Here is a 23,615-nt window from a genome sequence, read left to right on the forward strand (position 1 = left end):
GCTCGCGCTGCCCGGGCGGGCGCCGGCCGCTGGCGCCCCTGCTGCTGCCGCCCCCGGGGCGCGAGTCCGCCGCCCGCCGCCCGGGGACCCGGCGAGGGGCGGGGGCAGCCCCGAGCCCGCTCCGGATCTGCCGGCCGCCGTCTCACGCCCCCCCCCGCCCCGGGAAGGTCGCCCCCGTGCCCTCAGCCGAGCCGCTCGGGGAGCCCCGCCGCGACGAGGTGAGCGCTCGGGGGGGGGGGGGGGAGGGCGCGGGAGGGCGGGGGACGCCCGCCGAGGAATGTGCCGGTGGGGGGGCGGGGAGCCGGGGTCCCGGCCGGCCGCGGGAGCCGGGGTCATGTGCTGTTTGTCCCGCGGAGGCGCAGAGAGGTGCCAGGCCCGGGGCGGCCGTCGGGCGGCCGGCCGGGAGGGAACACCGGGTCCGCATGGCCGCCGGCACAGGCCGGGACCGGGGTCCGCGCCGGGATCACCGGGCGGGCTGGGGGCAGGTGCCCCCGGCCGAGCCTCGGCCGCGCCAGCCTCTTCCGTGCCCCATGAGCCGCGACGGCGTGACCACGGCGTTTCCCCGTCGTGGCCCCTGCCCCGGGCAGGGTCTGGGGGGTCGGCGCTGTGCTTCCTGACACAGCCTCTGTGATCTGAGCTCCTCCCTTCCTGTCCTGGGACGCACCAGCCCTGTCCCCTTCCCGTGCCCTGCCCAGGAAGGCTGCGGAGGTGAGGCCCAGCAGGACAGGCCGTTTGGTCCTGTGGGGCCACAGAAGGGGCCCCAGCATCCCCGTCTGCCTTCGCTGGCCTCCACCCTCCTGCCCGTGGGCGTGGGCTGCTCAGCCTCTCCTCCCAGGGTGTGAGCACTGGGGCACCCACATTCCTGGGCTCCAGCCTGGCACCTTCCCCCGGGCAGTGGACGCCATAGTGCTGGCCCAGGTTGGGGCTGGGACCTGCCTGCTTCCTTTTGGGGCGACCCCGGTGCTTTCCCGCCCCCCAGTGAAGTCACAGGTATTTCGCAGGGAGCCCCCAACAGAGGAGCCCTGGGGGTTGGTGTGAGGGATACAGGATGACCCCACCCTCCCCTGCCCATTGTCCAGGATCCTGAGGAGGAAGTGCTGGGGGCTGGGCGAGGGGTTTGGGGCCCACGGGCTGCCCGTGGATCCCAGGCCTGGGCTGTCCCTCCAGCCCTTGAACTTTGCCACTGGCGGTTCCTCCCTGTGTGGAGGCTGTGGGCTCTAGATTTCTACTTCTTGGCTGGCACTGTGGGGGAATTTTAGGGCAGGTTTTATGTTTGGGGTTTTCTCTCCTGTCTGTCCTGGGCTCCCACTTTGTGCTGTCGCCCCAGAGGTGCCCTCCCTGTCTACGATTTCTGTGTCTGTGATCTTCTGTGTCTCCTTCCTCTTCTCCTTCCCTCGTTTCCTCCATAGCATGACCTGGATCTTGCCTCCTCCTGTCTTGGATCTTTCTCTTTCTCAGTGCCTGTGACTTTCTGTCATTCTTCTGCCCCTCTTCCTGTCACCGCCAGTGTCTCTGCCTCTGCGTTTCTCTCTCTGAACTGTCTTCTGTCCAGCCTCTCTCTCTCTTCTCTATCTGGGTGTCCAGTACACTCATGAGTGACGAGGAATAAAAATATCACGGTCCCTGTCCTTGGATTCACATTGCTTTCAGCCACTTGGGAGGGACCGCAGTCCTCCCGTCTCCTAACCTTGCCCCCTGCCCCTGCCCTCCAGCCGCAGAACCCCGACCCACCTCTGGAGCCCCAGGTGCCTCCTAACCACTCTTCCCCCACAACCAGGGTTTCCCCCACAGCCCCAGCTGGCGTGGCCAGGCCCCAAGGGTAGGATGGGGCTTCCCCTACGAGGGCCGGTGGCAGCCAGAGCTGATACAGCCCCCCTGGTCTGGGGCCAGGACGCCAGGTAACTGGGATGATGGCCCAGGTCCCTGCGAGCTGGGATATGGCCGGGGAGAGAGGCAGGAACACCACTGGGAGTCGCTGAGGAGAGTGACATTTGGGAGGAAGGCCAGAGGGCCAGGAGCTAGGTCCTGGAGGGGCTGGGGAGCTGGGGAAGGGGGTGGAGACGCTGGATCCTGGGAGAAGACACGAGGCAATGTCTGGGTCCCCCCAGCGGGCTCTGACCACCTCTTCTGTCTCTGTCCTTCAGCTGAGGAGGCTGAGAGTCTCGGGAGCCATGGCTGGTGCCTCGGTGAAAGTGGCCGTGAGGGTTCGGCCCTTCAACGCCCGTGAGAGCAGCCAGGATGCCAAGTGTGTGGTCAGCATGCAGGGCAGCACCACCTGTGAGTGAGTCCCAGGGGCCTGGCTGGGCACAGGCGGGGCAGGCGGGCCCACCACGCTGGCCTGGCCGGCCGGGCCGAACCAGGAGGAGGACTGAGCTGGGTGCGGAGCAGGTGCTAGTCGGAAGGGTGGGGGCAGGGTGGGGGCAGGCTGGCCTTTCCACGTTCCCAGTCCCTGGGAGGGGGAATGTTGGCCTGGAGCCCTCCATTGCCCAATCGGGGAGGCAGCCTGGTGGGGGGGGCGGGTCCTGAGAAGCCAAAATTAGCCGTGTGGCTGGAGGGGGTGGGGAGTATTAAAGGGGAGAGATGAACTAGGACAGAGGTGGGGAGTGGGATGCCTGGATTCCCACAACGGGGGGGAATGGGCAGAGGTCGGGAGTACCTGACCTTGGCCTTCCTGTCTTTCCTTCTCCTGCCCCGTCAGCCATCGTCAACCCCAAACAGAGCAAAGATGCCCCCAAAAGCTTTACCTTTGACTACTCGTACTGGTCACACACTTCGGTGAGGTTGCTGGGGTGAAGGGAGAGCTCAGCAATGAGGAACAGGGGTTTAGGCACTGGGGAGGGGGTATTGCTGGGAAATAGGGCAGGTTTTATATTTGGGGTAATAGGGACCGGGATGGGAGGACCAGGACCCCAAGGGGGGGGGTGAGTAGGACCCTTAGGGCATGTGACTGGGACCAGGATGCAGGGAGGGAGAATCCCTCGGGGTGATTAGGTCTGGCAGGAGACCGTACAGGATCCTGTCTCGGGAGAGTAGAACCATGCGTGGGGTTTGCTCAGGGCACATAGGGCTTTTGGGTGATCAGTAGTGATGGGGACAAGACTCTCGGGACCCAGACCCTGAGGACGGAGTCACGTAGGGCTCCTGCTCTGTCTCTGCTGCACTAGGCCGAGGACCCCCAGTTTGCATCTCAGCAGCAGGTGTATCGGGACATCGGAGAAGAGATGTTGCTCCATGCCTTCGAAGGCTACAACGTGTGCATCTTTGCGTACGGGCAGACCGGGGCTGGGAAGTCGTACACCATGATGGGGCGTCAGGAGCCGGGGCAGCAGGGCATCGTGCCCCAGGTACACGCCCATGACCTGGCGGGGCGGCCGGGGCAGAGCAGCTCAGCTGCTCCCTGGGGCAGGAAGGGCCCACGGGCTATGGAGCCACGGGCTCTGAGGCTGTGCTGGTGGGGAATGTGAGGGGGGAGGGGCGGGCAGCTACGTGGGGCCCCGTGGGGAGGGGTCTCTGCCCCCACCGGAAGCAGCAAAGCTGGAGCCAGAGCCTTGCTGCTGGAGAATCCTGGGTCTGAACCCTGGTGCTGCCGCTTGTTGCGGTTTTACCTCGTCTGTGAGCGCGGCTCCCCGTGGACATGCCTACCGTAGTCAGGGTGCGGACCGTAGAGAAAGCAGATGTGGATAACCGGGAGCTGACCGTAATTCTCCCTGACCGTGCCGCACAGTGGCCTTGCCCATGGGCTCTGATGTCAGGGTGCCGGCGTTTGCTTCCTGGCTCACCACGTGGTAGTTGGTGACGCTGGGCAAGCATGAACCCCTGGGAGGTTGCTTCCCCATCTGTGAAATGGGAACACCTGCCCCCTCAGGGCTGTGGTGGGGGTTAAACAGAGCCACTCGGGCCGGGGCCCAGCAGGGGCGCTGGGAACAGCTGCTTCTCTGTGTCCTCTTCCAGCTCTGCGAGGACCTCTTCTCTCGCGTTAATAAGAACGAGAGTGCTCAGCTCTCCTATTCCGTGGAGGTGAGCCTGGGTCCTGGTGGGGCCCCGGGCAGGGGAGGGGCAGCAGGGACAAGACTACGGGCATCTCGGGACTCAGGCAGCCTCGGGCCTGCCCGCGGCTCTGCCCCGTTACTCACAGAGACTTTGGGCAGCTGATTTCATCTCCCTGCTCTTGAGTTTGTTCACTCCTGAAAGGATAGTGACCGGTCCCCCTCCTAGGGCTGTTGGGTCAGCGAGCCCGCATGGGCGAAGTGCTCGGCACCGTGCCTGGGGCGACGTGCGTGCTCGGTGTCCGCGACATGCCGTCACCCACGTTCCATCCGGGGAGCTGGGTGCAAGTTTCGTTATCTGTATGTCTCCGACACCTGTCGCTTCTTATTTGCTTCTCCTGCTCAGGTGAGCTACATGGAGATCTATTGCGAGCGGGTGCGAGACCTCCTGAACCCCAAAAGTCGGGGCTCTCTGCGGGTCCGGGAGCACCCCATCCTGGGCCCCTACGTGCAGGACCTGTCGAAGCTGGCCGTGACCTCCTACGCAGACATTGCCGACCTCATGGACTGTGGAAACAAGGCTCGGTGAGGCCGGCGGCTGGAGCGCAGGGAGAGGGAACCAGGCCAGGCAGGTGAGAGGCCGGATGCAGTGACCGCTCCTTCCCCCCAGGACTGTGGCCGCCACCAACATGAATGAGACCAGCAGCCGCTCACATGCCGTTTTCACCATTGTGTTCACACAACGCTGCCATGATCAGCTCACCGGGCTGGACTCGGAGAAGGTGGGGTTCCTCCAGCCCTGGCTACCTACCCCGCTCCCTTGCCGGGCGTCCCCCTGATCTGCCCGCCCCTCCCGCCTCCCACACCCCGTTACCTCCTGCCCTTTCCTCCGACCCCAGGTCAGCAAGATCAGTTTGGTGGACCTTGCTGGCAGTGAGCGGGCTGACTCCTCGGGGGCCCGGGGCATGCGCCTGAAGGTAGGGGGCTTAGGAGGGATGGGTAAGGTCAGTGCTGGGCTGCGGGTGGTGGTCTCTGGCTGGGGGGAGGCAGAGCGGAGTCGGGGAGGGGGCCCCCGTTGCCCATATTCCTCATCCCTTTCTAGGAAGGTGCCAACATCAATAAGTCCCTGACGACTCTTGGGAAGGTGATCTCAGCCCTGGCGGATCTGGTAAGACCGGGGGCTGGGAAGAGGAGCGGCTCTGGGATGGGGCGGGGGCAGAGGGGTGGCTCATCCTGACCCCCTTCCCCTTCCATTCTCAGCAATCAAAGAAGCGGAAGTCGGATTTTATCCCTTACAGGGACTCTGTGCTCACCTGGCTGCTCAAGGAGAATCTGGGTGAGGAGCTCCTCCTCTCTCTCTTTACGGACCCTGCTGCCCTCCCCACTTTGATACGTCTGATGGATCCCCTTGCCACTCCTAGAATCTCAAATTCCACCAGTCGTCCCCCAGCTGTCCCCTGACTGCCCCCCGACCGTCCCCATCCCAGGGGACATCCTTGGAAGATGTCCCGATGCTGAGGCGAGCCACGGGCCCTCTCTGACCCTGTGCCCACCGCTGGCTTTGTCCTCCTCTCACTGGTCTGTCCTGAAGACGTCAGAGGCGTATGTGACCTCACCTGTCCCGTCTGACTGCCGGCGTCCATGGGGAGTTCCATGACTTGTAGCTTCACCCCATCTCAGACGGTGACTCTGTCAGACCCCTCACCCCGAGACCCAGCCTGACTGCTCTTAGGCCCTAGCTCACCTGAGCTTTCCCCGCTCCTCTCGCAGGTGGGAACTCACGCACGGCCATGATCGCGGCGCTGAGCCCCGCAGACATCAACTACGAGGAGACTCTCAGCACCCTCAGGTGGGGCTCCAGTGGGAGCGGGGCGGCCAGGAAGGGGCCAGGAGCTCAGAGGCCGGCAGCTCGAGACCCTGGCCGGGAGACAGGCCGAGCCTCAGCCGGACCCAGTATCTAACAGTCTACGAGAGGGAGGGGACAGGGCGCAGACCCAGGGGCATCCGGGCCGCACCCACCCAAATCCCCTCCTCCCCAGGTACGCTGACCGCACCAAGCAGATCCGCTGTAACGCGGTCATCAACGAGGACCCCAACGCCCGGCTGATCCGAGAGCTGCAGGAGGAGGTGGCCCGACTGCGGGAGCTGCTGCTGGCTCAGGGGCTGTCGGCCTCGGCTCTGGGAGGTAGGGCTCCAGGGGAGGGCCGCTCAGGGATGCCGCTCAGGGACGCCCCTCTGCCCGCCTTGTGCCCCGGCTGCCCGCGCCTGGTCCTGAGGCCGGAGATGGCTCGCCGACCACGAAGCTCTCCATGTGCCTGGCGGTGCGGACGCAGCTACGCAGAGGGTACATCGCGGGCCTTCAGCCGTTCCAGAGCAGGGAGCATGGATCCTCCGGGGGGGTGAGGGCTCAGGGGGCCCCGAGAACTGCTGCAGCGAAGGAGCTGGGGAGGATGGCAAGCCCTGCGTTTGTGGTTCAAGCAGTAAATCACGTAGGAGAGGCCGCGGGGCACCTGCCTCAGCAGACGGTCTCGCGGCGTGGACTGTCGCGGGTCCCCCTGGCCGTAAGCGTGATGGTAGTCAGCGGTGGAGTGGTTTCTACAACGGGACGTTCAGCCTCGCGAGCGCCAGATGGTGCCCTGGTTAGAGGCTGCATGGCCCGTGCTGGCCACATCATGGCTGGACTCTGCATCCAGTCCCGGGGGCCGAGGGGCCCGGGAGCGAAGAATGGGGGGTCCGTTCTCAGGAGGAGCGGGGTGAGGTAGACACAACGCCCCCCTCCTGCCTGTGGAGGGAGCCTCGCAGAAGGGAAAGCAGTAGTCCCGCTCCCCACAGAAGGCACCCTTGACGCGCGGCAGGTCGCGGCCAAGAACCTGATGGTGGGAGTCCCCTCGCGGCCTTGTTCAGCAGTGAGCCCTCCGTGCCTGGAGGGGAACAAGCAGACACCGGGTGCCCACGTGTCAAGGCCGCAGCAGGGGAGCGCTCTGCTTGGCGAAGGTTGACCGGATGTCTTCCGGAGTCCTTGCAGGCTGGTCCCCGTGACACCTTCTCTGTGTCTCTGATGGGCTCCACGTTTTCTCAGCCTCCTGTGGCCTCCTTCTCCCTGGCAGGCCCGAAGGTGGACGAGGGGAGTTCCGGAGGTGCCCTGCCCACTGTGTCGTCCCCCCCCGCCCCAGCTTCACCCTCACATCCCCCCGCACACAACGGCGAGCTGGAGCCCTCATTCTCCCCCAGTGCTGAGCCCCAGATTGGGCCTGAGGAGGCCATGGAGAGGCTGCAGGTGGGCAGCTTGAGCTGGCGAGGGGAGGGAGGCTGGGAGCTGCTGGGAGTCTAGTTCTCCAAGGCTGGAGTTCAGGAGGAAGGAGGAACCCCGGGGGCAGGACCCCGGCCTCACTGAGCCCCGCTTGTCATGTGCCCCCAGGAGACGGAGAAGATCATCGCCGAGCTGAACGAGACGTGGGAGGAGAAGCTACGCAAGACGGAAGCTCTGAGGATGGAGAGGTGCGGGGGGCGGGCTGACAGCTGGGACTCTGGAGGGGTGCGGCGGGGAGGGGAGGTCGGGCCCTGCAGGGAAGGAGCTCACGGATCCCCGTAAGACCATCTGTTTTTCTGCCTCCAGAGAAGCATTGCTGGCCGAGATGGGGGTGGCCGTCCGGGAGGACGGGGGAACGGTGGGCGTCTTCTCTCCGAAGAAGGTGAGTGAGGGTCCGCTGAGGCCTAGGAGACCCTGGAAGGGTTAGAGCAGAGGGTCAGGGGGCATGGGGTGAGCCCCAACTCCGATGCCTGCTTTTGTCCCACGCCCGTCGCCTCCTCCCGGCGGTCAGCCCGTGGCCGGTCTTGCTAGGGGCCCGTGGTGGGGACTCTAGGGGCCACGGATGTACGCCAGGGTCCCTGCCCTTTCGGGGAGGGGGTTCTAGGGCTGCTCGGAGTCCACGTGTTAACAGGTGTATGTGGGTGCATGCGGCATCCGTCTGATTCCCAAGAAACGGGCTTTAGGGGTTACCCCGGGGGTGGGGGGGACGCGGGAGCCTGGGGGCGGGCTGGGATGGCCGCGTGTTCACTGTGCGCTCTTCCGTGTCGGGTTTTGTGCCCCATGCATGTGTTAGCTGCTCAGACACGCAGTCAGACACGCGTTCCTGAGAGGCACCGGCAGATGCTGTGAGGGCAGGGGCGCGGGCGCTGAACTGTCGGATGCGAGGGTCCGTCCAGCTGGAGACGCGTGGAAACTGGCGTCCCAGGGACGCGGCTTGGAAGCCGCACCGGACATGGGTGACGGGAGCCGGGTGCGCGCTGGGCTCAGCGCCACGGCCCTGTCGGCCGAGCCGGGCACACCACCCGTCGCCCGCCTGCCCACCTGCCGTGGGGTGCGTGTCCAGGGGACGCAGGGAGGTGGTCAGGCTCGCCCGGAGGCAGGCGAGGCCCTCTGTCTTCACCGGCCAGCACAGCACAGGGACGGGCCAGTCAGGACGCAGGCCGCAGGCCGCCGGCGGGGCTGGGGGTCGTGGAGCGCGTCCTGGAGGCCTGCTGGAGCAGAGTGGGGACTTCCGGTCCTTCCGGGGGGCCAGCCTCGCCTGTCTGGTCCCCCGCACGAAGCTCGCGGGATCAGGCCCTGGTCGGGTGCTGTGCTCAGAGCCGGACGGGGCTGCCTGGAAGAGGTGGACGGTTGTTGGCAGGAGGACCCCCCGATCTCAAGGTCAGGGTCGTCTAGGAAACAACACGCAGGCATCGTCAAACGGGGATCCCTGAAGAGGAGAGGGGTCTGCCCTGCCCAGCCTGAGGCACAGCCAGGGAGTGAGTGGGCATGGTGGGGGTGACTGGGGTCTGGTCCGGGGCTGGGCACTCGGACTTTGAGGTCCGTCTGTGGTCTGCATCTCGGGCAGGGGGCCCACAGATGGCTCTCCGCGTGGCTTGCAGCCGGGCAGGGGTGCTGGGCGCCCCTGATGGGGGTGTTTCTTTCCTGGAGGGCGTCACGCTTCACAAGGATGGGTGCCACCCCCTGAGGCCAGGGGACCAGCGACGGGTTAGGTTGGGTTTGGTTTTGAATTGGTCCAGTAAGGGGAACGTGCACGTGGTACGGGAGATCGGTACGGTGGGAGGGAGATCTTCCTTCCCCTCCGCGGGCCTGCGCCGTTTTCCGTTCCTGACGCATTCATCCAGGGCTGGTCTGTGCGCGGACAGGCGTGAGCCAAGCACACTTGTCCCCGTGTCCACGCACACCGCCTGTCTCTGGACCAGCAATGGGTCCCTCCCTACGCTTCTCCAGGGGACAGGGCGTCAGCGTTCCGTCTGTTCTTTCTCGTGGTGTCTGAATATTCGAGCGGATATGGGATCGTGTTGAATCAGCCTCCTGCCAGTGGGCACTTAGGTTGTCTCGCGTCCTTTGATGCTGTAAGCCACGTTCCGCTGCCTGGTCTTACGGGTGGGTTTATCATCTCAAGAACAAATTCCCAGAAGTGGGGGTTTGGGGTCAAACAGTCGCCATGTAAGATTTTGGCGTATTTTGCTAAAGTGCCCTCCAGAGATCGTAACCGTGCCCCTTTACGCTCCCTGGAGCGCCACAGGGGAGCCCACGTTCCCTCACCCTCTTCGGCCTTCCGGTCTTTGCTGGTCTCGCTGGTGAAGACGTTGTGTTAGGGTAACTCACTGTCGCGTCTGCTCAGGGTGGCGAGACTGCACGCGTTCTCACGGGAAACAGCGAGCGTACTGTGGGGCGGAGAGCGGCTAGGCTCTGGGTTTGGTGGGGCTGGCTCCAGCCTGGAACGCTCTGGCAGGGATCGAGTCCTGCGGGAAAAGCTAGTTTGTCTCCGAGAGAGCAGAGAGTCTTCCAGGGACTCCCACCACCGGCCCCAAGGACGTCTTAAATCACTGATTTTCCGACCTGGCCTGGGACCTCCTTCCCGGGGGCTGCGGGGGGTGGACAGGGCCAGACTCTGGGTCCCCTGTCCCCAGCCTTGGCCCCAGCATCTCCCTGCTTTTATCTGCCTGACGTGTTAGGCTCCCAGGTATAGTTTCATCCGAACAAAGGGTTCCAGGGCTAAACGAAGATGGAAAAGCACTGCCCTAAATCGTGTCTCCTCTCTCGAGGGATAGATCGCTTTCTGCTTCCGGAGCCCGTCCGTGTCTGCTGTTCCCAGAGCAGGCCTGAGGCTGCGGTGAGGGAGGGCATGAGTGTCCTCGGGCCGGGAGGAGGGTGGTAGTGACTGTTGGGTGCCCGGGCTGGGGCAGACGCACGGACACGCATCGTATGCACCGCGGACGATGCGCTGTGGGCTGTCTGTTCACGGTGCTCCTGGAGAGCCACGGGCCGGGACCGTGGCTGTTTCCCAGCCAGTCCCTCCACCCTGTGCTCTCCCGCCTCGGGGCCCTCGTCCTGACTCTTCCTTCTACCGTCCTCGTGCCCCTCATCCTCAAGGACCAGCTGCCATGCTGTCCTCCCAACGCCCTGAGCTCCGGGCGTCCTTCACGGCTCTTTCCCGTGAGCGCCTCCCTGGGGACAAAGGGACGATGAACGAGGGAGCTGAGGGAGGGCGTGAAAAGGTCAGAAGCTTCCGTGAGGCGTCCGTTTCCCACGTGTCGTGGGCTCCACCCCAAGGTGACTCTCTTTCCCCTGCTGAGGGGCCAGCAGCGTCTGGCTGGGGCTCATCTGTGGTCCCCGGCACCTCCTGGGGTCTGGCAGGTAGAAAGGCCGCAGTAAATCCTCGCAGAACGCGGGCAGGGCATCTCGTGTTCGGGTGGGCGGCTTTGGGAAGCTTCGTGGAGGAAGTGGCATTTGAGACAGACCTTGAGGGACAGGAAGTGAATGATTTTGACGGGTTGGGGTGGGGCCGGGAGGGAGGCTGTTCCAGGCCAGGGAACCTGGGAGCAGCTCCCGAGGGCGGTCAGGGATGCAGGAGGCCTGCTTCTGGGGCGGACACTCTGCAGCCCACTGGGCACGAGCACAGAAGGCGAGGGGGGCCCTGGGACGGGGCTGGGATACGTGGGCTGAGGCCCTGCCCTGGGGGCCCTGACCTGGAGGCCCGGGGGTACCCCCATCAAAAGCAGGCTCGAGTCAGATGGCCACGGGGTGCCAGCCGGAGAGGTCTGGGTGGAGAAGGGCCCCGCTGGGCAGTGCTGTGTGCGGGCGGGGGCAGGCCCGGGGCGGGGAGGGCCGAAGGGGCAGCGGACGGAAGGGAGGGAGACTTCCCCGGGCTTGGCGGTCAGGGCCGTGGCCCAGAGTTCCGTGCCGGGGGTGGGGGTGTTGGCCGAGATACTGCAGTCGGGAAGGGTGCTTCTGGGGAGGGGCATGAGCTGGGTTTCCGGTGCAGAACCAGCGTCCTGCTCAGCCAGCCAGGTGTGCGGGATGGGTCGGTCGGGGAGGCCCCGGGTGAGGCAGCCTGGGGCGGCGGTGGCCGGGGAGAGCGGGGAGTCTGCTGTGAGCAACGGGTCTGTTGGTTTCCTTTGCTGTCGCATCGAGCTGACGCTTCTTGTTCTTCAATTATAAAAGTCGTCTGTGTCCCTAAGAAACTCGAGCTGGAAAGAGAGGTGGGAAGTGGGGTCCCCTCACCCCGCGCCCGCTCGCACTCTCCACGTGAGGCAAGAGGCATGCCGAAGGGAAATGAGACGGGCACGGAGGGGGACGGAGAGGGGCACGGGGAGAGCAGGGGCGAGGGCCGGGGCGTCCTGAGGTCTCCGTCAGGGACACGGGTGGGTCGGCCTGCCCGGAGACTTGGGGCTGTCAGGGGGCTGGACGGGTGGGGTGGGTCTGTAGACCCCTGTGTGTGTGGAGAGGTGTGTAAGTGGGGCTCGGGAGGGTGGGAGAGCTCCCTGGGGGGGGGATGCGGCCGGCAGGGCGGACACCCCCCGACGCCCCTGACCCCTCCCCTCCTCCCTCAGACCCCCCACCTGGTGAACCTGAACGAAGACCCCCTCATGTCGGAATGTCTGCTCTACCACATCAAAGATGGCATCACCAGGTAGCGTGTACCCCCGTCTGTGGGGCAACCTCTCCCCGGGGGGTGTGGCTGCAGACAAACGGCCACGCCAGTGACCCCCTTTTCCGGTGACCTTCCTGGAGACCCCCCTGCCCGCACGGCCCAACTCGCCCTCTGGCTTCCTGAGAAGTTGTGAGCCTGGCCGCGCATCAGCCATCCCCTCCACCCACCACTTTGGGGTGGGTGAGACACCCCTGGGGACCAGCCTGGCTCATAGGGATAGCTCCCCGAATTACCGGGGCAGAGGAGCGGCGGGAAACTCAGACTCCCACGTCCGTAGCCCTTGGCATCTGTGGGTGCAGTGAGGCCCCCGCTTCACGGGGGGGAGCAGTGCTTGCAGGGCAGTGGCTTTGCCAGCTAACGCCAGCGATACCCTGGCGCTCGGGGCCTCCGAGTTCGCCTCCCGGAGCCGAAGGGGTGAGGGTGCCCCTTCTCCCACCACGAGCACGTGTAGCTGTGCTGGGTGACGATCCAGGGCTAGGAGGGAGCCCTCGGGCTGGGGGAGCCCGCCCGCTGCAGGCTCCCTTTCCCCACGTTGTGTAACACGGGGAGTCAGACGTGGGCTCCCGAGTCAGGCAGGTCTGGGCTCGGATCCCAGCCTCACTAGCACGTGGCGGTGTGACCTTGGGCCGGTTACTCTTCTGAGCCTCCGCTCCCTGATCCGTGAGGTGGGAATAACCGGCTTTCGGCGTTGGGTGAACTTGCGCTGGGAAGGGGTTTGGCCGGTGTCTCGCCCGTGCTCAGAAAAGGTCGGCCGTTGCTTCCGAACCCAGGGTCGGCCAGGTAGATGTGGACATCAAGCTGACCGGGCAGTTCATTCGGGAGCAGCACTGTGTGTTCCGGAGCATCCCGCAGCCGGACGGAGAAGGTAACGTTTGAGGGGTGAGTGGCGTGGCCACTGAACGCAGTCCCGTCCCACGCTGGATGCAGAAGCCGGCGGGGGTCTGCAGCCTGGGAGCGCAGCCGTGTCCCTGGCCTCAGCGGCGCTTCGCACTCAGGTGAAGCTCTAGCTGTCTGCGCCTGCCCTGGGAACGCGGTCCGCCACGGCGGGCAGGGGGGGCGGCGTCCCCGAGGCCGACCCACAGCACCGGGGCATGCGTGCCGGGGCGGGGGGGTTGGTGAGGAGGAGGTCCTACCCTCTGCCTAGATTTTTAGCCTCAAATAGCGCCCTGGTCATTTCCCGTGAAAAGCTGGGTTTGTTTTGGTGGGAATCGGAGTTTATCTCTGCAAAACCTGCTTGTATCCAGACCACAGAGGCTTCCAGCCCCCATATCCCTCTGGTTCCGAGACTCTCGGGGATTTTTAGCCCTAATTTGGCCAAAGTAGCGAAAGCGTTCAGGAATCACGAGACCTAACAGCGAAGGTGGTAGTCTGTCTGATACAGCGACAAAACGATACTTGTATAGTTCGGGGTCGTTTTTGGTTTTTTTTAACGTAATATTTTTTTGAGAGAGAGTGAGTGTGTACGCACATGCGTGCAAGTGCGGGGGGAGGGGCAGAGGGAGGGGGCCTCTAGCACACTCTGCCGAGCATGGAGCCCGACGTGGGGCTCGATCGCACGACCCTGAGATACGACCTCAGCCGAAATTGAGAGTCGGACGCTTAACCCACTGTGCCGTCCAGGCGCCCCCAGGCTGTGTGTTGAGGTCACCATTTTGTCCCGGTTCAGTCACTGGTTTTTTGTTTGTTTTTTTTAAAGATTTTATGTATTTATTTGACAGAGAGAGACACAACTAGAGAGGGAACACAAGCAGGGGGAGTGGGAGAGGGAGAAGCAGGCTTCCCGCCGAGCAGGGAGCCCGATGCGGGGCTCGATCCCAGGACCCCGGGATCATGACCTGAGCGGAAGGCAGACGCTTAACGACTGAGCCACCCAGGCGCCTCTCAGTCACTGTTTTAAGAAATGGAACAATTCGGGTTTACTCAGGCCCCAGTGGAGTCGAGCCCTGGGAAGCGCGTGGGGCGGGGAGGCAGGGCGCTGTCCATGGGCGTGCTCCCTCGGCTGAGCCTGCGCACGGGCCTCAGAGGCGGAAGGGGGGGACGGGGAGATGGGGCACCGGTGGTCAGCACGTTTGTAAGATCGGGGAAGGCCCCGTCGTGTGGCTTGCCACTGAGGTGGACGCACGCCTGTGCACTTTGGTGGGGTTCGGGTCGGTGGCTGAATGTGGCGGGCTGCCAGCTCGGATCAGGTCAGCCCTGGGGGCTTCTGCCGAGTTCCTGTTCTGCGGTCACCTCAAGCCACGTGCCAGGGGACAGCCAAAACCACACAGGGCCTGCAGAGCGAGCCTCCCCCCCGGAGCGCAGAGCGTGTCTGGGGAGACAGGCAGGCCTGAACGGTTCCTCGGCCGTGAAGGCAGCCGCGGATTCTGGGCCCCAGAGGGAGGGGGCGGAAAGGGTTTGGTCGCATGCAGCAGATTGGAGATGGGAGGCCCGCAGAGCGGACTGGGCAGCACAGCAGGGCTGTGGACGGCGAAGAAGAGCGACCCTCCGGCTCATGCTGCCGCCCGTTCTCACGCAGCCCCCGGGGGAGGGAACCGAGGCTCAGGGGCTTGGGGCATTCGCCCGAGAGCATGCAGCCAGACGCCGGCAGATGTGGGTCCGCAAGCCCCGTGGCCGGCTCGGGGGCTGCTCTCAGCTCTGCCTCAGTACAGAGGGCTGTGGGCTTGTGGACGGACGGGGACAAGGCCACCCTGGCCGGGCGGGAGCAAAGCCCTCTCCCCGCCAGGCCCTGCTTCCCTCCCTCAGGCCCGTCCCTGCGCTGCCACTAGATTATCTATTGGTTGACTTGTCTGGTCTGACCAGCTAAGTCCGCTCTGTGAGAGCCGGGACTTGGGGCTTTATCTCCAGGGTATTTCCAGGACCTAGGATAGCGCCTGGCACGTGGTAGGGGGGCAGAGTACTTGCAGAGTGAGTGAATGAATTTGGGGGTGTGGTGGGACAGGGTGGGGAAGACCGGTACCCCACGGCCACCCCCGCCCTCTCCTCTGCCGTCGCCTTCCTCCTGCCCGGCCCTCGAGGTGACCCGGTGATGGATGCGAGCCTGCCTTCGAGCTTGCACCACGAGGTTCCCCCCCCCGTCCTGTCGCCAGCCCTCCTCCACCCGAAGCTGCATTCTGTGCTTTTCTCTCCCGCGGCCTCACGTCACGTCCATCCTGCTTGGTCTGTTACTTGCCGTGGCCACGGGAACTCGGTTCACCTAGTTCTTTCTTTGAGCCTTTCAAGCGTTCTGTAAGGAAGGACTTACTCATGCCGGCTTATAGAAGCCACGGAGGTCAGACAGCTTGCCCAGCAGCCCCCTGCTCAGGAGCTGCCCAGGGTCCGTGACAGTGGGGCGCCGCTCGTGGAGGGCGGGGAGCTGCCCTGTGCCCCGCGTCCAGCGAGCAGCAGGCTCCGGGGGGTGTAGGGACTGAGGAGCACCTCGGTAGACGTCTGAGTCGGGTTGGCTCTGTCTTGTCTGTGGCTTGAGAAGGGCAGGCAGGGGGACAGTCTGACCGCAGTGGGCTGGGGCTGCAGCAGGAGCCCGGGCTGGGCCAGCGCTCGCGGGAAAGGAAGGAGTGTGCGTCTGGGGGGGCAGAAGTCGCAGCCTGCCGGACACGGGAGACCCAGCCCTCGGAGAGAGACGGCTTTGCTGAGCCCCTGCTGGGGAGGATGGGGGGGCAGCAGGGAGCCCCTGCAGAGGCTTCTGGAATTGTAGCTGGGGCTCTAACCTTCCTTCTGCTCTTCCTTTCCTGTGCTGCCACCAGAGGGGCTGTGGCACCCCTGACAGGTACTGGGGGTGGGCCTGGGGGTGCATGCATGTGTCTTGGGGGTACCGCAAGATGGGCGTCTGTGACCATCACTCCCTCCCCCAGGGTCTAAGGGCCCCCTTTTCTCTCTCCCTCTGGCAGTGGTGGTCACCTTGGAGCCTTGTGAAGGAGCCGAGACCTACGTCAACGGGAGACTGGTGACCGAGCCCCTGGTGCTGAAGTCAGGTAGGGGAGGGGGATGCCAGAGCCAGCGTGGGGATGTGATGGAGGAAGGGGCCAGGAAGGGGAGATGAGGGACTCGGCTCTTGAGGTCTCTTGTGGGCCTGGGGAAGCAGGAAGAGGGTGCCAGGCTCCCCCGAGTCCCTTTGGCCATCAGGGACGAGGATCAGCAGGGGACTGACTGCCCTCAGACTTGGGCTGGTGGGAGAGATGGTGTCGGGGCTCCTGGGCTTGTGGGCAGGGCCCTGGACCTGTGGGCGTGGGGATGGGCTTGCTGCTGTGGGGGAGCGCGCCCACCTTTCTCTGCTCCCCCCTGCAGGGAATAGGATCGTGATGGGCAAGAACCACGTTTTCCGCTTCAATCACCCGGAGCAGGCACGGCTGGAGCGGGAGCGAGGGGTGCCCCCGCCCCCCGGGCCGCCCTCCGAGCCCGTCGACTGGAACTTCGCCCAGAAGGAACTGTTGGAGCAGCAGGGCATTGACATCAAGCTGGAGATGGAGAAGAGGTACGGGGAGAGGGTGCTCTCTGGGCCGTCCCCCCAGCCCGAGTTGTCGGCCACCCCACTGAGGTGGCTCCAGAGCCCCCAGCAGCTCCTCTGCCCTCCCTCCCCAACCCCAGGCTGCAGGACCTGGAGAATCAGTACCGGAAGGAGAAGGAGGAGGCTGATCTTCTGCTTGAGCAGCAGCGACTGGTGAGGGCTGGGCAGGGGAGTGGGGGTGGGGGGCGCACGCGCAGAGGGACCTGAGGGGGGCGCAGGAGGGGCAGGGGGTGCATATGCAGAAGGACCAGAGGGGGGCGTGGGAGGGGCATAGGGCTCACGCACAGAGGGACTGGATTGGGGGGGAGCAGGTGGGGTAGGGGGCACATGCTCAGAAGGACCAGAGGGGGCACAGGAGGGGCGGAGAGTGCAGGAGGGCCAGGGGCACTCGTGCAGATGCAGAGGGACTGCATTGGGGGGCAGGGCATGGGGGGACACACACACAGAGGGACTGGATGGGCAGTGGGGGGTTGTGCAGAGGGCATGCAGAGTGGCGTGATGAGGGCGCGGGGGCTGCACAGAGAGGCGCCGGGCCTGGAGAGGCGGGAGATAGGCTGGCGGTGCTTCAGCTCGACTGTGCTTTTGGTTCATGCTGAGCCAGAGTGGGGAGTGGGCATGGGGTCAAGGGGTGGCCGTGGCGTTTAGGAGGGGACAGGACGGTGACTCGGGGAGCAGACTGGGTACAGGGAGTACCGCCCGCCCCACTCGAGTAGGGCTTCCTGGACTCGACCTTTCTGGTTTTTACGGTATCCGAGTACGGCCTGTGCTGTCATTGACTTAAGATTGTCGTGTAAGCGGATTGGTCTTTGGTGTGTAGTCTGGTCCTGAGCGCTGATCTCTGCAGGCCACGCGGACTCGATGTAGCCCCCGCTCCTGCTTGAGGGTCGCGTCTGCCAGCCGCTGTCCACGCGCCTAGCGTCCTTAAATCCTCCGCGAGTGTCCGCGAGGGAGGCTTGTTCCTTCCCTCGCGCCTCGGGGCGGGGGTCGGGCGCGCGGGGCCGCGGGGTGCGTCTCTGGTGCTTCGTCTCCGGGGGTCGGGCGCGCGGCGCCGCGGGGCGGGGGTCGGGCGCGCGGTGCCGCTGGGTGGGGGTCGGGCGCGCGGTGCCGCGGGGCGCGTCTCTGGTGCTCCATCTCCGGGGGTCGGGTGCGCGGTGCCGCCGGGTGGGGGTCGGGCGCGCGGTGCCGCCGGGTGGGGGTCGGGCGCGCGGTGCCGCGGGGCGGGGGTCGGGCGCGCGGCGCCGCCGGGTGGGGGTCGGGCGCGCGGTGCCGCCGGGTGGGGGTCGGGCGCGCGGTGCCGCGGGGCGCGTCTCTGGTGCTCCGTCTCCGCAGCTCCGGGTGGTCCTGACCCCCCGCCCCCTTCTCTCTGTGGCCCCAGTACGCGGACTCGGACAGCGGGGATGACTCGGACAAGCGCTCCTGTGAGGAGAGCTGGCGGCTCATCTCCTCGTTGCGAGAGCAGCTGCCCCCGACCACCGTGCAGACCATCGTCAAGCGCTGTGGCCTGCCCAGCAGTGGCAAGCGCAGGGCCCCTCGGAGGGTCTATCAGATCCCCCAGCGGCGGCGGCTGCAGGGCAAGGACCCGCGCTGGGCCACCATGGCCGACCTGAAGATGCAGGCAGTGAAGGAGATCTGCTACGAGGTGGCCCTGGCCGACTTCCGCCACGGGCGGGCAGAGATCGAGGCCCTGGCCGCGCTCAAGATGCGGGAGCTGTGTCGCACCTACGGCAAGCCCGAGGGCCCCGGGGACGCCTGGAGGGCCGTGGCCCGGGATGTCTGGGACACGGTGGGCGAGGAGGAAGGCGGCGGAAGTGGAGGTGGCGGCGGCGAGGAGGGGGCCCGCGGGGCGGAGGTGGAGGACCTGCGGGCGCACATCGACAAGCTGACGGGGATCCTGCAGGAGGTGAAGCTCCAGAACAGCTGCAAGGACCGCGAGCTGCAGGCCCTGAGGGACCGCATGCTGCGTATGGAGAGGGTCATCCCGCTGACCCAGGTGGGGAGGGCCCCGGGCCGCGCGCGTGCTCCTCCGCTCCCTGCTTCCGCTCCTCCCCTGGGCTCGCGGGGCTCCCCCCACCGCCAAGCAGGCCTCCCCCGCTCCCTGTAAAGACGCAGCTTTGCTCAGTGTAGGCTGGGAGTCCCGGCCTCGCCATCCCCAGGGCGTGGGCCGCACATGCAGATCTCTGAGCTGCACCCCACACCTGCTCGGTCCGAGTCTGGGGAGGAATCTGCATTTGCATCGGGTTCCCAGGGGTCTCAGAAGTACAGCAGAGCTTGAGAAGCCCCGTAGGAAGCACACAGTTCTTAACTTGCCGCTGGACGCAGGTTCACGTGCACGTGCGTCCCGGGGGACCGTCCCCCCACCCCCACGGGAACCGCTGTGCTGGGCGCTCCTCCCGCACCCGCTCGTCTAACCCGACAACAGCCCTTGAGGGGCGTGTGATCGCTCAACCCTGGCGTGCACGGGTTCACTGAACAGGCAGACATCTGAGCGCGTGCTGTGCGCCAGGTGGGGCGCTGGCCGCTGGGGTTACTTACAGCAGACGCTTTGTGCCGTGTTCCTGCTTGCCTTTCCTGACGCATGGCGGCAGCCACGGCTCGGGGTCATTGACGGCTTACCTTCTCCTGCCCGGCTTCCTTGCTGGTCCAGGATCTCGCTGGGCACCTGCTGCCTCGAGCCTTTGCGCCTAGAGTGCCTTCCCCCCACTTCGGTGTTTACTGCCGTGACAGCCTCCCTGGACCCTGGTGGCGGCCACCTTCACCCTGGCCCCCCTCCCCTTCCCTGCTCTTCACCTGAATGTACACTTTTTTTTCTTTAAGATCATTTGTTTATTTGAGAGAGAGAGAGCACGAGTGGGGGGAGGAGCAGAGGGAGAAGCAGACCCCGCCCCCAGCAGGGAGCCCCATGCAGGACTCGATCCCAGGACCCTGAGATCATGACCTGAATCAAAGGCAGCCGCTTAACCGACTGAGCCACCCAGGTGCCCCCAAATGTGCACGTTTCTATAAAGCACATCATATCCTATGTTACAGATGCTTCTGTTAATGTAAATAATATATATTAAATGATATAGGTATGCATTTCTACTTAACTTTTCATGGAAGGATAGGATACGTACCCTACCGTGTATTTTTCTCATTCACTGATCAGCTGTGTCTCTCCCCTTAAACGATGGCAGGTGTTTCTCTTACCTTCTGACTACTCCATCCCCCCGGGCACGTTATTTAGTCAGCAGGATTATGGGGTCCCTGCTCCCGCCCGGACCCTGAGCTACACGCTTTATGGGGTTAACAGTTAATTCTCCCACCAGCCCTGTGCACTAAGTACTGTGGCCATGCACACGAGGATCTGGGCACCGGGAGGTTACTGGCCAGGGCGCAGACCACAGCGACAGGAAGTGGCAGGCCAGGATCAGCTCAGACCACTGTCCCAGGCCCCTTGTCTCCAAGCCCCTCTGCGACCCCCTGCCCTCGGCTGCTCAGCGCTCGGCTCTCCTCACGGCCCTTCTCTGTCGCCCTCTTCCCCCGCCCCCCCCCAGGATCACGAGGATGAGAACGAAGAGGCCGGGGAGGCCGCCTGGGCCGCGCCCCCGGGGTCGGAGGCCGCGGAGGAGGAAGCCCCCGGCGAGCGCGCGCCCCCGGCCTCAGCGCGGCCCCCGTCGCCGCCCCTGTCCAGCTGGGAGCGGGTGTCCCGGCTCATGGAGGAGGACCCCGCCTTCCGCCGGGGTCGCCTGCGCTGGCTCAAGCAGGAGCAGTTGCGGCTGCAGGGACTGCAGGGCGCGGGGGGCCGGGGCGGGGGGCTGCGCCGGCCCCCCGCCCGCTTCGTGCCCCCTCACGACTGCAAGCTGCGCTTCCCCTTCAAGAGCAACCCCCAGCACCGGGAGTCGTGGCCGGGGGCGGCGGCTGGGGAGGCCCCCACGGCGCCCCAACCCCCCGAGGAGGTCGCGCCCCCTCCGGCCGCCCCCGCGCGCCGGCCCCCGAGTCCTCGGAGGTCCCACCGGCCCCGCAGGAACTCCCTGGACGGAGGCGGCCGGTCCCGGGGAGGCGGGTCCGCTCAGCCCGAACCCCAGCACTTCCAGCCCAAAAAGCACAACTATTACCCCCAGCAGCCCCAACCGTACCCGGCGCAGCGGCCCCCGGGGCCCCGCTACCCGCCCTACACCACTCCCCCGCGTATGAGGCGCCAGCGCTCGGCCCCCGACCTCAAGGAGAGCGGGGCGGCCGTGTGAGCCCGGCCCGGGGGCGGGGGGCCGCAGGGGGGAGCCGAGCCGGGAGCGGAGCAGCCCCCGGAGCCGCTGCTGCCCCAGGAGCCCGGGGCAGGGAGGCGACAGGTGGGCGAGAAGGTCCGAGTAGGTGCTGGACGGCGTGGGAGAGGCTGGGCCGGAGGCTGGAGGAAGGAAGCGCGCACGGAGCTGCCCGGAGCAAACCAAAGTGAAGGAAGAGGATGGGAGCTGCCTCGGGGCGCCCCTCGCGGGGGGGCGGTCCCACAAATGCTGCTAGGGGTGGGGTGGGGGGCTGGGGTGCTGCGTAGCCAGTGTGTGACTTTCTTTTCAAGTGGGGCAAAGGGGAGAGGACCTGGGGTGAGGCGAGTTCTCTTCCGGGCCTCTGTCTGTCTGTCTGTCCGTATGTGGTGGGCTTCTGTTTCCTGGGAGGTGGGGCGTGGCGGGATCGCAAGTCATTCCCCTCCCCTTCCAGGCTTCCTGCTATATTTGGGGGACCTGTCTGGATTCTGGTTTTGCTGGGGTCTCATGAGGATGTGGGGCCCTTTAATAAAGGATAGCAAACACAGGGAGCTTGTTGCTGATGGTGGTTTGGTTTGGGTTTTAACTGAGGTGTAGATTATCAAAGTAAAATGCACAGATCCTATGCGTGCGGCTCAGTGAATTTTTATACAGGTGTGCACCCTCGAAATCAGATCAAGATGTGAGACCGCTTCCGTCTTGGTTTCTTGAACATTCCACATGGTGGCTCCCACTTCAGAGTGCCTGAGTCCTTTATTTCCCTTTGTTTTAGCTTACCCAGTGCTCCACCCCTGCCCCCAGCTCCGCCCTTGGTCCTGCACAAAGGAGAGAGGGAGGGATGGGGGGGGACAGCGGGAGACCCACCCGTCCGTGCCCAACCTGTTGTTCCTAACGGCACATGGAGGATTTGGGGGGCAAGGTGGGGTTCAGCTCCACCCAATCACCTCACTGTCAGGAAGGTCTCCCAAGTAGCCGGAATTCTGTTGGCTATTGAACAGTGAACGCGTTGGTCAAGCTTCCTGCACCTGTCTGATTATTTTTGTCCTGTTCGTGTCCCCTGCTTTTCGGCAGGGTGTGTTCAGCATTCCAAGCAGTATTTTGTTTTAAGACTGTCCAGGAAGGATGCTCCCGGCTTGCTTTAATGTTCTTTTTTTTTTTTTTTTAAAGATTTTATTTATTTATTTGAGAGAGAGAATGAGAGAGAGAGAGCATGAGAGTGGGGAGGGTCAGAGGGAGAAGCAGACCCCCTGCCGCGCAGGGAGCCCGATGCGGGACTCGATCCTGGGACTCCAGGATCATGACCTGAGCCGAAGGCAGACGCTTAACGACTGAGCCACCCAGGTGCCCTTGCTTTAATGTTCTGACTTGGAGGGACGAGCCCACAGCCATGCCCTATGGGAAAGGTTTTGGAGGTGACATTGTACCCCTACCCTGCCCGCACCTTGCTGCACTCCGGAATCCCCCTGTGTTCATCCTGTTCTCAGGAAAACAGTTCCACCCATTTGAAAAAGTGAGCTGCTTGCCCACAGCTTCCTGATGTCAGTCTTGAGGCACTAGCAGCCAAAACCATGGACGTTATCCCAGCTGCAGCTAAACCACCACTCCGGGTGAGGGTATGATATGTTTACTCTTGGTTTCCACACCCTGATGCTGGTTACCTTTCTTTTGGCAGCTGCGACTGCCAGGTCTTCAGGGACCCGTTGGCAGTGACCGAAGCTCTGGAATGTAATGGATAGTTTGGCGACACTGTTTACTTGAACAGTTTGTAATCTGGTCGAGGAGACTAAATGTGAGCAAGAAAATGATAGAATGCAGCATTCCCTGCAGGTCAGCAAGCCGAGTGGTACGCACAAATACTGTGGTGCTTGAGATGCGAAAGCTCACTTTTTTTTTTTTTAAGATTTATTTATTTATTTCAGGGGGAGAGAGCACAGGCGAGGGGAGGGGCAGAGGGAGAGAGAATCTCAAGCCGACTCTCCTCTGAGCGCTGAGATCATGATCTGAGCCGAAATCAAGAGTCGGACACAAAACCGACTGAACCACCCAGGCGCCCTGACAGCTCGTTATTTTATTATTTTAAAAAATATTTTATTTATTTGAGAGAGAGAAAGAGAGGGAGCATGAGCTGGGGGAGGGGCAGAGGGACAAGCAGGCTTCCTACTGAGCACAGAGCCCGAGGACTGGGGTCTCGATCCCAGGACCTGAGCCCAGAACCTGAGCCGAAAGCAGACGCTTAACCCACTGAGCCACTCAGGTGCCCCGAGCTCACTATTTTAAAATACAGTTGGGTTAGTTTCACCTGAAGACTGCCCTATATAAATGTGTAGTATCTACCAATTTTATCCACTTCGTCCTTCCAAATCAATCTTTTAAAATGTGATGAACTTTAGATTTTATTTAGAGAAGTGCCCACTGATCCTACCTGATGCACGTGCCCACATTCCACATGCATGCCGTCCTTAAGATGACCCTGTAAAGTCGGTCTGTTTCGTGTCCATTTTTCAGATGGGAAGACTGAGGTCTGAATAGATTAATGGATTGCCCAGGGTCATACAGTTCTTAAGGGACAAAGTTAGGGCTCCAGCCCTGGTGACCTGACTCACACCAGGATGTCACATGTCACTTTTCCTTCCAGAAGCCAGCATGTCCTCCCACCTTAGGTGTGCTCACGTATTTCCTGAGTCTGCCTCCTGCTTCTGGCCTCCACCAAAGCTGCCCCCTGAAGACACGGGAGCCGCTATCTGTGGGCCTCCCCCCGGAATCACAGGCTGAAGCCGCCCAGACAGTTGGCCATCTTTCTCGCCTGCTCAGTTTGGACATTTCTTCAATTTCATCCTCGGTTTCCTTGGAAATTTCGTTTGCTTGTCTTCATGTCTCTCCTTGGAGGGGCTTCCTTCCTTTCGTTAGTTATTCATTGGGACTT

General features: G+C 64.0%; 1 protein-coding gene across 6 annotated transcripts; it reads left to right on the top strand.

Moving 5' to 3' along the window:
• Positions 1–21,317, top strand: KIF1C (kinesin family member 1C). 6 transcript variants are annotated; one of them, XM_081805887.1, is made up of 23 exons: positions 1–218; positions 1,778–1,898; positions 2,145–2,281; positions 2,699–2,775; positions 3,165–3,344; positions 3,952–4,017; positions 4,393–4,571; positions 4,657–4,768; positions 4,886–4,963; positions 5,089–5,154; positions 5,247–5,322; positions 5,757–5,835; positions 6,026–6,171; positions 7,094–7,263; positions 7,405–7,484; positions 7,603–7,678; positions 11,856–11,935; positions 12,727–12,821; positions 15,841–15,924; positions 16,238–16,424; positions 16,538–16,610; positions 17,833–18,447; positions 19,991–21,317. In XM_081805887.1, the coding sequence occupies exons 3-23, from the start codon at positions 2,239–2,241 to the stop codon at positions 20,678–20,680; spliced, it is 3,252 nt and encodes a 1,083-aa protein (XP_081662013.1). In that variant the 5' UTR covers positions 1–218; positions 1,778–1,898; positions 2,145–2,238; the 3' UTR covers positions 20,681–21,317. The 6 variants fall into 6 exon arrangements, with proteins under 6 accessions (XP_081662013.1, XP_081662015.1, XP_081662016.1 ...); XM_081805885.1 differs by having other exon boundaries at positions 2–218; positions 2,145–2,277; XM_081805889.1 differs by lacking the exon at positions 3,952–4,017 and having other exon boundaries at positions 2,145–2,277.
• The last annotated feature ends 2,298 nt before the right edge of the window (positions 21,318–23,615 follow it).

The sequence above is a fragment of the Leptonychotes weddellii genome, chromosome 15, assembly GCF_054177405.1.
Source record: "Leptonychotes weddellii isolate Sample4059 chromosome 15, ASM5417740v2, whole genome shotgun sequence".
NCBI lineage: Eukaryota > Metazoa > Chordata > Mammalia > Carnivora > Phocidae > Leptonychotes > Leptonychotes weddellii.